Source organism: Mycteria americana, chromosome 3 (genome assembly GCF_035582795.1).
Source record: "Mycteria americana isolate JAX WOST 10 ecotype Jacksonville Zoo and Gardens chromosome 3, USCA_MyAme_1.0, whole genome shotgun sequence".
NCBI classification, from domain to species: Eukaryota; Metazoa; Chordata; class Aves; order Ciconiiformes; family Ciconiidae; genus Mycteria; species Mycteria americana.
In genome coordinates, this window is record NC_134367.1 from 223,853 (window position 1) to 235,874 (window position 12,022).

Below are 12,022 nucleotides of genomic sequence, written 5' to 3' on the forward strand. Positions count from 1 at the left end.
GTAGCTGGACCACAGAGGAACATTAGTTCTCATTGAACTGTGGCGAAACAAAAAGTAGCATACTTACCAACAGAAAGAGGAAACAAAAGCAGCTGTCTCAGAGATTTGAAGCTAATCTAGAGTGGAACAAAATCAAAGAATGCAAGATCCACTGCAGACAAAAGGAAAAAAATCCAACACAACAAAGAAGCAAACCTACTTCACGTTTAATTTAACTGACAGCACTGGCCTTTGCAATTATACCTGTGGTAGTAAAATGCTTGAAAGGCGTTAATTCAAAAAGAAAATTAAAATAACTGGTTTAATATAACAATCTCAAGGAAATGAAATATCAATTATTACCATGGCTATACAAACCAATTCATACAGCAATCAAGAGTATAAGGAAAAGAAAACGTGACCGTCACCAAGGCAACAGTTGGTTCTTCTAGACAGCTACGCACTGGAACAAGTAATAAGATAAAATACATTACCAATAAGGTTGTCTGTGTAACCAAATGAACAAATCTTGACCATTTAAATACAGAGTTAAAAGCCTACCATGAGTTGGAGCTTGCCCTCCCTTGTAATTTCACATGCAACAGCTCAGGAGACACGGTCTTGAGAAACAAGCCAAAACCGGACATACTTTTTAAGCACACACAGTAAGTGTCCCTGCCACATCCCAGAGATTCCTGCTCCATGCTGGCCCACACAGCTGGACTACAAAGGGCAGAGCACAGCTCTGAGCCAGGAAACTGTTCAAGGAGCCCAGTTCCATCCTGTCAGTGAGAAGGGCAACTGTTCTGTCAGAAAAGCAGTGAGTTTTGAATCATACCACCGTCACGCAGACTGTAGCCCAGTGGCCAATCCAGCCTCTCCAAAAGCCTTTTGGCAGTTCTGGTTAAACAACATACTGAGGGACAGGCTTCACTAAAAATTCATGTCAGATAACTCTCCAGTCAGTAGATTACCAGCTTAAAAACCAAGCCCAAACCAAAAGTATGGCAAGAGTCAAGTTGCTCTGAACAGAAAGAGCACCGCTCTCGGTGTCCCACAGGGAAACACGCATCATTCCCATCCATTTAATAGATAACAGAAACAAACACATAAGTTGCCTACTAGGAGCCCAAAGGGACAAATGCTTCGTTTCATCTGGTGCTTTGAAACAAATGAGCAATCCAATGGAGTCAAAGAGAGTTCAATCTTACTGAGCTGCGCTATGGAAGTAGGAAGAGGCAATTAATTCCCCACCCCTAACTCCCAAAGGGAAACACAAACAGCACAGCAAAATAAATAAGGGAGGAGGAAAAGAACCCAGTATCCTACAAATAAAAAACATTCAGAGAGAAGCCCATCAGAAAGGTTACAGTAACTCGCTAGTACCTCTATATCTACTGTACTATTATCACCCCTGTACCATTATCAAAACCCTCATCAAACATACGACACCAAGGACATAGCACAGATAGTTCACATCCCTGAGGACAGTTGGAAATATAACTGACTGGGAGGTTCAGAAAATTCTCGGTACTGAACCCAGGAACAGTAAGCTCAGATGAGTGCCAGTAATACAAAACACCATAAAGAGGGGAAAAAACAGGATAAACTCCAAGTTAGCTACATTCATTCTGTACTAGCCCATCCTGCTATTCTGTGACACCTTCACTTGGTAGAGAGACCTTCAAATCACTGCAGATAACTGAAAAACACCACTTGGTCTTAAGAGGTGTTAAAAGATCAATACTAGGAATTACAAGAAAAGGAATAGAAAATGCCATAAAAATTGGTATACTGCTATAAGTACAAATCTTGAATAGGCTTGTAAAAATCACTCATGGCACACAGAATATGAATAGAAAGCAATTATTTCATATTTCTGATAATACAAGAGCAAAAAAGCAGCCAATGAAGTGATCAAACATAATATTTTAAAGAGAATGATGAGGAAGCACTTGATCCTGACATTTTATATATATATATATATATAAAAATATAAAAATTAAACTGTAAAGCTGACTACCATGGGATATATATCAGAAGTAAAAAGGGCTTCAAGTTGAAATTAACCTAGTTATCTGAAATGTGTGCATTTGTAACTACTAAATACAATGGTCCACATACACTACCTGGCTCAAATTTCCTCAACTCCTGATTATTGCGAGAATGTGTCACAGCAAAACATCTTAGTCTTTTTTCCATTCTTCTCCTGTTCACTTTCTTATTTGGTGGTTTAACAGCAGAAGCTCTGGCTCTGCCACCTAAACATGAAAAAGCTAGAGCAGAGTTCCTCATTCATGAGGTACTCATTTTCTATCTGGAAGGGGAGTATTGCAATTCCACATTTTCTCTTTATTCTTGCTACTGCTGTAATCACAATTTTTAAAGTTGTACTTTTCTGCCTTCTGCATTGTAACAGTTGTTCACTCAACTCCAGAGAGAGCTGCAGAAGTCTCCCTGAAGTAACAGGCCAAAAAAAGTTTCATCAAACTGCTGTGGAAAGATATCTGGGTAAGGAAGGGCTATTCAAAGGATAAGCAAGAACCATGTCAGTGATCAGAACCACCACAACAGGGCAGGGAACCCAGACAGCCTAATCCATGATGGATGAAACACTGAACTGAGGACTCCCAAGGCCACAAAGGTGCGCAATTAAGTCATTGTTCCTATTAGGAAAACCCACCTAGGCAATTCAACAGGAGAAACCCCTTCAGCAATATTATGCAAGCCATGTGGAGATGCTGTGTAAAGGAATACAGGAATTATAATAGGATGTTGGAGACGGGCAATTTTTGAATCAAACAAGAGGATTTGGGTACAATATTCATGGGATGTTTGAGGGAAGGGCCAAAAGTGTGGAAAGAGAAGGATCAAGATGAGTCGCTAGCCAAGTCCTCTTCCTGATCACCACCACCTGAACTGTCTTTGTATTAAATTATTTTTCAAACTGTTTTCTGTGCAAGTGTGCTCCTTACTTTCTGTGTATCTGCACATGCAGGCACACAGATCTGCTAGTGAACTGCAAGCCAGACTAGGCAGAAAGTTAGGACAAGAGGTCTTGGGGCCAGATTTTGCAGAGAGAGAGGGCCCAGGAGACACTGTGAAATGGGATTTTCCCTAAGCACTGATCCTTAGAAACAGGATACGGTTATTCATGTCACCTGTGTTAACATGGGATGCTTGGAGAAGCACCATGCTCCCATTTGTGCTAACCTATTTGTGGCTGGCCATGCTTTCACCGTGTCTCAGGATCTCCCATGCAGCCTCACTGCAGGCAGGACCTGGAGTCTGAGACAGCAAGCAGCCTCTCACCTCCACTGGCCCAGCAGTAAGTTCCTTCCCAAGTATAAGCCTGGCTGTAACATCTGACCCCCACCAAACAGCATCAACCACGATATTGTGATCGCTTCCCCTTGGTCTCCCAATGCAGGTCTAAAGAGACAGAGGTCTGACAAGGGGAAAGCTTTGATGCTGCTAGTAAGCTACACAGACCATGTTATTTTTAGAACAGCTCTGTAAAGAACGCAGAGCAAACCCCATCCCTCGGTCACAGGCAGCTGGAGTGTAACTAGCACCTCTAACCACCCAGGAAAGCTAGAAAAGCAGCAGACAGCTGCTCTGGCTGCACCTGCTCCCCCACTGAGGCAGCATAAAGGCCAAGAAGTGATGCTGGCTGGGGCGGCACTAAGCAAGCTGCCAGCTCTCTGTTACAGTCAATAAGCAAGACCATACTGGGTCTGCAGACAACAGGCCCAAGACAAAGGCTCAATTCCCTCTACATCCTGCAGTGCCCCTCATCTCATTCAAGCACATCTCAAGGGTTCGTTCCTTCCAGGAAGCCCCCAGATGAGCCAATAAAAATTTTAAAGAGCTGCACATATTCCCTCTTTTGAGTATCTTCCCAATGGTCAAGTAAAATCATAAAGACTACAGCATGGCATTGGTTTTCTCCACCAGCTGGAAAGAAGCAGGTCCATTGCCAAAGCCTGTCAAAAAGCTGGCAGCCCTCCTAGCACTAGTTTGCTTTCAGAATCTCTGCAACCCGTCCTCTCTCCAGGAGCAGAATCCAAAGCTCAGAGTGCCTCAAATACCACCTTCCCAAGGAACAATGCCTCACTTTCCCACATACAGAAACTCAGATGTGTGATAGGAAAAGAAAGACTGGTGCTTATCTTTTACTACCTCAACAAGTTTCCTTCCAGTCACAACAGCGGCTAAGAAATCAGACTCAAGCATCACAGAATCCAAACACCCAGTCTATTGGCATTTTCTCCTGAAGAATCCTGCACTCTGTCTCCTTGAAGACATGTAAATCCAGAGGTGCAGAAGTCAACCACCGGCTCCAGATGAAAAATTATTCAAGAAACTAAGACTCCCACTAGGAGTGAAAAGACAACAAAGAGGTAAAATAAAGATGCAGTAGACCCAGCATTTCATTTCATGTCTTTCTGGGTTCAGCCCATCATAAACCACAGCTCTTTCCTTAACATTTCATAGCACTAGCATGGATCAAGAGCATATGTTAGCCCAAGCACTAAAATTCAGCTGTAACATCCCGCCACCTAGCCATCAAGGGCCCCCTGAATGGCTGGGAACCACCTATCCAAATGACAGCAAGGTCTTTCACAAGAAAAGGAGAAGCAAACTAACAGCGGTGTATTAAAGACAGTGGTGCTGCCTATATTAATCTTCTGAACTTCCAGCCAATGGTGTACAATGAAGAAGACCGAACGCTGAATTCTGATCTACCCACAGGCACAGTGCATGCTGCTTCAAATACTGGTCTTCAAGTTCTGCACCTGACCTGAAACCCAGGTCCACATGGAACTTCATCATCCTATCTTAGTCTGCACATCACAGTAAAGGAAGCTATGAAGGTCTGCACATTTCATCTAGTTTACCTGACAGTGGAAAATACCAGAGACAGGAAAACAAGAATTAATCAACACAGCAACCACTGTATGCACAGACACATTTATATACAAGAGATTTGTCTCCAGGGATGAGACAAAAAAGAACCTCTCGACCTCAGCAGCCACTGAAGTGGGGGCATAACGTGGAAAGTGCCCCAGCAGCTGAGCTTGCAAAAAAGTTAGTAATACGTCAACCACAGGACAACAACAGACAACCACAAGGTCACTTCTTTCTCAAGGGAGGTTGTTGACAGCTAGCAAGAGCTCAAACATCACCTTTCAGCCACCCCAGAAATCACCCCCAAGATTTCAGAATCTGTAGGAAAGAAGCACAACCCCTATACCTGCCATCTGCACAGGACTGAGCGAGTCAGCACTTGGGCAAGTTCCCAGTCAAGGGACTGAATGCAAGCAGGACTGCAAGAATGGTACAAGGTTTTCCCACTAACCTTGAGCAGCCTGACATATCCTCAGGGAAAGGGCAAAGGTATTTAAGCAGAGACCAGTACCCTTTCTCCCATTATCTCTCTTTTCTCCTTTAAGTGCCAGGCTTCACATCCTTGCAAAGTCTTCTGTATCACGGAATAAAGCAGCATTTGGCAAGAGCTGTACCACAACTGACTACACCTCGCAAGGAGCGTGCAGAAGAGGAAGCCTAGCATACCCAAGTCTGCTTGGTCCTTTTCTCTCTCTTAACCATAACAGACATGTTCATACACATACCTAAAGGGGAACCTGCTTGTTCCCACATCCACAATATGATACAGATTCATTCAATAGCACTAAACGGGCTATTTACTAAGCATGTTACAAAGATGACAACAAAGCATTTATTATAAAGTCTTGGCTTATGCAATCACAGTGTTTACCTACCCAGAAAAGGCATAGAAAGATATCCGGTCAAGAGATAGCTATTAAACACATGACAAACTATTAGACCATCTAAGTCTGTGAATGGTTAAGTCCCTCCCACTAACATGAGCTTGCCAAGCCCAACACAGTAATACTGGGCTCAAAAGCAAAAAAGATTCTGCTCCAGCAGAGCGCAAGTTTTCCTACAATTATGTTTGGGCCACTTTTCTGTATGATCTGTGTAGGTCTCAGGGACAGCAGACACTGAGTCCAAGCTCTTGGTTTCAGGTTTAATACTAGCCGGCGACAGGAGTCTAAAAATGAACTGCAAGCATGTCACTGCAATCCATCTCTGTTAAGAAGTTTCCATTCCTAGGAGGCATAGCATATAATTCTGAAGATACTTGGACAACCCAAGAAAACTAAATTATGCATGCATGCTGACCGAAAGAAGAAAATGGAGTGTCACATGGGGACAGTGGAAAGAAAAGCCAAAAGGAACCAAGGCAAGCACAAGCTTGGAGAGCCTGTCAGCCTCAGTCTCTCCCTCCCACGATTCCCCTAACCTAAAGTTGTGAGCATAGAGCTGAGGCTCTATGCCTCTCTGTCATGAGACAAGATTCCCCTGTTAAAAGTTTATCTTCAGCTCCTTGCAGAGGCTAAAGTCTCACCTTTGTATATATTAGGAGAGCAACCAGGGGCATGGTTACAATTGCGGAGAGGTATTCAGCTCAGGTAGGAAAGCAATACAGTTTGCAACACACCAGGAGACCTACACTTGCAATATACACACAGCAGCAGGAGAAAGCAGATTGTCACAGTCCCTGCAGCGCTTAAGGACAGGAGAGATACCTGAAAACACTCACCTTAGTTATACAGTGCAGGAAAGAGCAGAGCAATACTAAGTCTTGTCTTGTATAAGTTGTTTAACCAACAGAAAATAAGTATCCTATGGGACGAGCCACATTTACCCTCCACCCTCCCCCTCCCAGCCATCTCATTCTGGCAGCAACTTCACCCATAAAGTATATCAAAGCATGACGATATGCACTATTCATTAAATGTTCCACAAAGAAGAGAACTCTGGGAAAGGTAAGTGTTCTCTATCTAGTTAAAATAGGTTCTTAGTTAAAAATTTCACCATAGCATTCAATTTTAAAAGACTACTCAACTTTCAAAGCAATTACACATTTTGCCCTACAGAAGGTCCCTGCCTCTAAGAAAAATTACAATCAATGAACTCAACATAACCCTTTTTTACATTTGAAGTTTAAGCAGGAATAGAACAGAATACTTCAGTTGGAAGGGACCTACAAGGATCACCTGGTCCAACTGCCTGACCACTTCAGGGCTGACCACAGGTTAAAGCACGTTATTAAGGGCGTTGTCCAAATGCTTCTTAAACACTGACAGGCTTGGGGCATCGACCACCTCTCCAAGAAGCCTGTTCCAGGGTTTGGCCACCCTCTCAGTAAAGAAATGCTTCCTCGTGTCAAGTCTGAACCTCCCCTGGCACGGCTTTGAACCATTCCCAGGAGTCCTGTCCCTGGATCCCAGGGAGAAGAGCTCAGCACCTCCCTCTCCACGTCCCCTCCTCAGGAAGCTGCAGAGAGCAATGAGGTCGCCCCTCAGCCTCCTTCTCTCCCAACGAGACAAACCCGGAGTCCTCAGCCGCTCCTCAGAGGACTTGCCTTCCAGCCCTTCACCAGCTTTGTTGCCCTTCTCTGGAGACATTTGAGGACCTTCACATCCTTCTCAAATGGTGGGGCCCAGCACTGCACGCAGTACTCCAGGGGAGGCCGCACCAACACTGAATACAGCGGGACAATCCCCTCGCTTGACCGGCTGTTTTTCCTGTGTTTGATGCACTTTGGGATGGGGTTTGCCCTCTCGGCTGCCAGGGCACACTGCTGGCTCCTATCGAGCCTGCTGCCGACCAGCACCCGCACATCCCTTTCTGCAGGGCTGCTCTCCAGCCACTCCTCTCCCAGTTTAGACTTGTGCCTGGCGTTATTTTCCCCTTGTGAACCAATATATTTTAAGTTATATTAGTCGATATAGTTTAGCCTAGGCTGCTGTAGCCAAAATATGACCAAGTAATTCACAATCCCGCTAACTTGATTATGCTAACAACTGAAGCTTTTTCCCTCCCGCCCAAGATAGCCTCTGCTGACTTGCTAACTTACTCTGGACACAAATCGAGCACACTAAGCCCGATGCGCTAGCGAACGCCCCCTGTACTAGAGAACCCAGACATCAGTTAGGGCTGCTGAGCTCCCATGTGACTCGGATCACTGCAGTGGAACAAAGACGGAGCGAGCAACGGGGGCTCCGGGCAGAAGCCCCGTACAGAGGAGGCAGCGCTCCAGCAGCTCCCGCTCGACTGCTCTGTCAGAGCAGGCCCTTCCCCCGGGACCCGCTCCCCTAGCCCCGGGCCGGCACTGGCACCGAGCCACAGCCGGGAGCCGAACACCGGCGGAGCCGCCGCCGGCGCGAGGGCGTCGCTGGGCGTGGCCAAGGCGGCGAGCAGCCTATGGGAGCTGGCGCTGGTGATGTAACGCTTCCCGCCCCCTGCCATTGGCTGGAGCAGCCGTCCTTCGGGGAGCCGCCCCGCCCCGCCCCGCCAGCGGCGCCCCGGCCGGTGCCCGTCCCGCGGCCTTCCCCAGCCCCGGTAGGGCTGGCGGCGGGGTGCGCTCTGCGCTGGGGCGCTCGGGAGGGCGTGCGGACGGCTTCCCCCGGGCGGAGAAACGCTTCTGAGCGCCTCGGAGAAGGCGGCAGGGAAGCAGCGGGACTGGCACGGCCACCGCAGGCCGTTCTGCCGCCCCACGACCATTTTGTGCCCAGAATCCGCTGCGGAGGCACTGGCAAGAGGCAGACGCGCTCAGGAATCAGCCTGAGGCTTATTCTGCTGAAATCTCCTCGTTTACGGTAAACAGCCTGAGCACTTACACCCTTCCTGTTCACAGAGGCAGCCTGCTCCCTTGGATTTGCAGGGCCCCTCTCCACACAGCCTCCGTGCAACATTACCTCTGTTCTAGGAAGTGGATTGCGAAGAGCCTACAGCTATTAAAAATAATTTTTAAAAAAAGTGAGGTTATTACATTTCAAAATGTACATACAAGTATGCAACTCAAAGCAAGTAGTAAAGAACGTAACATCCAGGGAATACCAGGCTACACGTAGTGCATACAATCGTACTCTGTCTGCAATCACACATGCTGTTTTCTCTCCAGATTATCACATTAAGTTGCTTCCAAGGTGGCTGCCTAATTCACCATCCAGAGAAGATATTGCCGAGATAAAGAATCAGGATTGCATCACCAGAGGAGGGGGCGGCACGTCCCTTTTCCATGGAGTAACACCTCCTCTCTGCCAAGGGGTAGCGAGTAAGAGCTTGTCTACGCGGCTGCACTGACCGGAATAACCAGTGTCGACTGAGCCATCATGCTAACAGCCCTTTACAGGGACACCACTCTGGCACAAGAGACACTTTATGCTGGTATACCCAGATGCTCAGAAAGTAAAGCTGTTATTCCAAAATAAATTTAATGCTGGAACATCTGCAGTGGGAGAGTTTACTCCAGGGAACAGATCAGTCCAAAACTGAAGACAGCAGAGTATGATGTCATGCAGTTAAAGTGAATGAATGCCACTCCACAAGCTTGGGTCTAATCAAGCCACAAATTTACATGCAAAATTAAGAGACAAACCAGAATTTAACTGCGTGATCACTAGAAGCCTGTGTTTTTCATACACACGTGAGACATAGGGCCTACACGTGGGCAACTGCAGCCGGTATCAGTCAGCACCAAATCAGCACTTCCTGCAGGGAGGTGGTGCAACCTTGACGGATGAAGACTCGAGAATCAGAGGCCCCAAGTTTACCCCAGGCCAGTCAACAATTTGTTTTGTGGCCTTCACCAGTCATTCCTCTACCTGTAAGGTGGAACAATACTCATACATCTAACATAGAGGTAGCTTGCCTTCAAACCAGCCAGCCACTCTCATTCTCAAGCTAGAAGACAGTAATTTAGCCATGTCGAAATTTTAAGGAACTTCTTGTGTTTGGGCCTTAATTTGTCTGCAGATGGGGAAACTGAAATCCAAAGAAAATACTAGAGCCTACCAAATCTTACATTTATGTAGGAGAGTACAGAAAAGCCTGGAAGGAAGTTTATCTTTCTGTGTCAAAATAATAAGTAATAAATAAAACATATTGAAAAGACTACACAAACTGAACATCAGCTTTGTTCCCCAATGTGTGCCAATTCAGCACAGATCACAGGAAAAAGCACTTCAGGTTATCGTAAGGAATATACTGTGGAGGATGGAATTAAACCTTCATACAGATACCCTCCCCATTGCAACCCAAACTGTGCAGCTTCACCAGAAAAAGTACATTCTTACTACACCGTGCTAGGATTTGACTTATGTTAACAAAACCAAGACAGCTTTCAAGCAAGCAAAGGTAAGGAACTGCAGGGAATCCTTGACCTTACTTCGACCTCCAAATTTACATCAGAATAAATGACTCTTTCACCACCACCAGAGTTTGAACTACCCTGTGTCTACAATAATGGATAAAGCAGACAAACCTCTACGCTCAGCCCTGACTTGGCTGAGAAAAGCTACATCAGCACTTATGCCGCAGCACTGGAGTTAACATTTTCTGTCTTTCAGCAATTACCCCACAGCTATACAGCTTGCCCAGCCAGAGCAGGTTTCACTGAGCCAACACGAAGCAGAAACCAGTTTGTGAAGACAGCCCCAAATAAGATAAACAGAGCACAGCAAAGAGTGGGAAAAGGGAGAGGTCCAAAACAATAAGATCTAATCTACTTGCATCTTCATACAGGACAATTCTGATATACGCACTGAGAAGTGGATGTGAATCGGACAAGCCAAGAAACAAGTCTGCATGAACTGGCTATGCTTTATCCTAACTGAAGACTTCAAAGCAAACAAAAACCAAGGCATAATTCAAAAGCTGATGAGACTGGGTAACTGGCTGCCTCCACAGCAGGTACTGTTCATTTCACACTCCCTAGCGAACACACGTTGCTCTTCATTATTCCCAGAGCAAAAGATCTGTGAAACGAGATGCACATACAAGTGCTGGAGACACTCCCCGCTCAACACAGCGGCAACAGCTGGCCCGTCACCACCCTTACAAAAGAGCCTCCAGCACAATGAACGTGCAGGGAGAAAAGCAGACCACGCTCTGGCCTCGACATTCCCAAGCCCGAGAAAAGACGGCCCCGCAGCCCGCGAAGGGCTATCCACCTCCCTGCCACCCTGGAAGCGTGGCAGGCCCTCGCTACTGGGGCCCGGGGTGATCCAGGGACAGGTGGAAGGAGGACAGCCGGCAGGGCAGGGCAAGAGCCCACACGAGTCCCATGCCCTGCCCGGCTCGGTCAGGGCTCCCTCGCGCACTCCAGCGGCCCAGCCCCGGGAAGCGTCCACCAGCACTGACCTCCTCGCGCCGCTTCTGCCAGCGGCCGCACGGCGACTCCTCAAGGATCTCGGACTCGTCCTCGCTCTCCTCCTCCTCCTCCTCCTCCGGGGGCGCCGCGGAAGTCACCGGCGCAGACACTGAGGTCATTCCGGGGCCGGACGACGCGGACTCCGGCTTTGAGTCGGAGCCGCCGCTCGGCACCTGCTTAGACTCGCCCTCCGACATGCTGCGGTCGCACAACCTGCGGGCCAGAGGCGCGGGCCGTGAGGCGAGGCGAGACGGCTGTAAGACCAGGCCAGGCCAGGCCCGGCGGGCCGGACCGGGCCGCACCCGGTGGGCCTGTCAGCCGGGGCCGCGCCCGGGCCTGCTGGCGGCGCCCGACCGAGCCGGTTCCGGCCCGAGGCGAAGGACGGCGGGGAGCAGCGCAGGGATGGGGAGGAGGGGGGAAAGTGGCGGGGGGGGGGGGGGGGGGAGGGGGGGGCTGCATACTTACCGGGCTCGCCCGACACCTCCCGGTCCCCAAGCGCGTCGCTACTCCGCCGACGGGCCGCCACCGCCAACCGCCGCGCTGCGTAACGCACCGTCCGGGGCGGGGCTTCCCGCCCGACGGCCAATCAGAGCCCGGGAGCGTGCCGTCAGCCCCCACGAATTGGCCGATGGGCGGGGCTCGAGGTATATAACATCATAGGGGGCGCCCGCGCGCTCACTGCGTGAAGGGCCGTCGAGGGGGGCGGGGAGGGCAGAGAGTCTTGGCCCCGTGCGATAGCCAATGAGAGCCCGGGAGAGGGGCCGTCAGCCTCCGCTGATTGGCCGGTGGGCGGGG

The 12,022-nt window shown here is 48.4% G+C and overlaps 1 protein-coding gene across 2 annotated transcripts in view; it reads right to left on the reverse strand.

Moving 5' to 3' along the window:
• NRBP1 (nuclear receptor binding protein 1) overlaps window positions 1-11,826 on the reverse strand; it is a 43,626-nt gene extending 31,800 nt beyond the window's left edge. For both annotated transcript variants that reach the window (XM_075497523.1, XM_075497521.1), the window contains exons 1-2: window positions 11,693-11,826; window positions 11,218-11,440 (exon numbers count right to left, since the gene is read on the reverse strand). In XM_075497523.1, the coding sequence (XP_075353638.1) occupies window positions 11,218-11,424 (207 nt within the window). In that variant the 5' untranslated portion in view covers window positions 11,425-11,440; window positions 11,693-11,826. The remainder of the gene's footprint in view (window positions 1-11,217; window positions 11,441-11,692) is intronic.
• Between the last annotated feature and the right edge of the window lie 196 nt (window positions 11,827-12,022).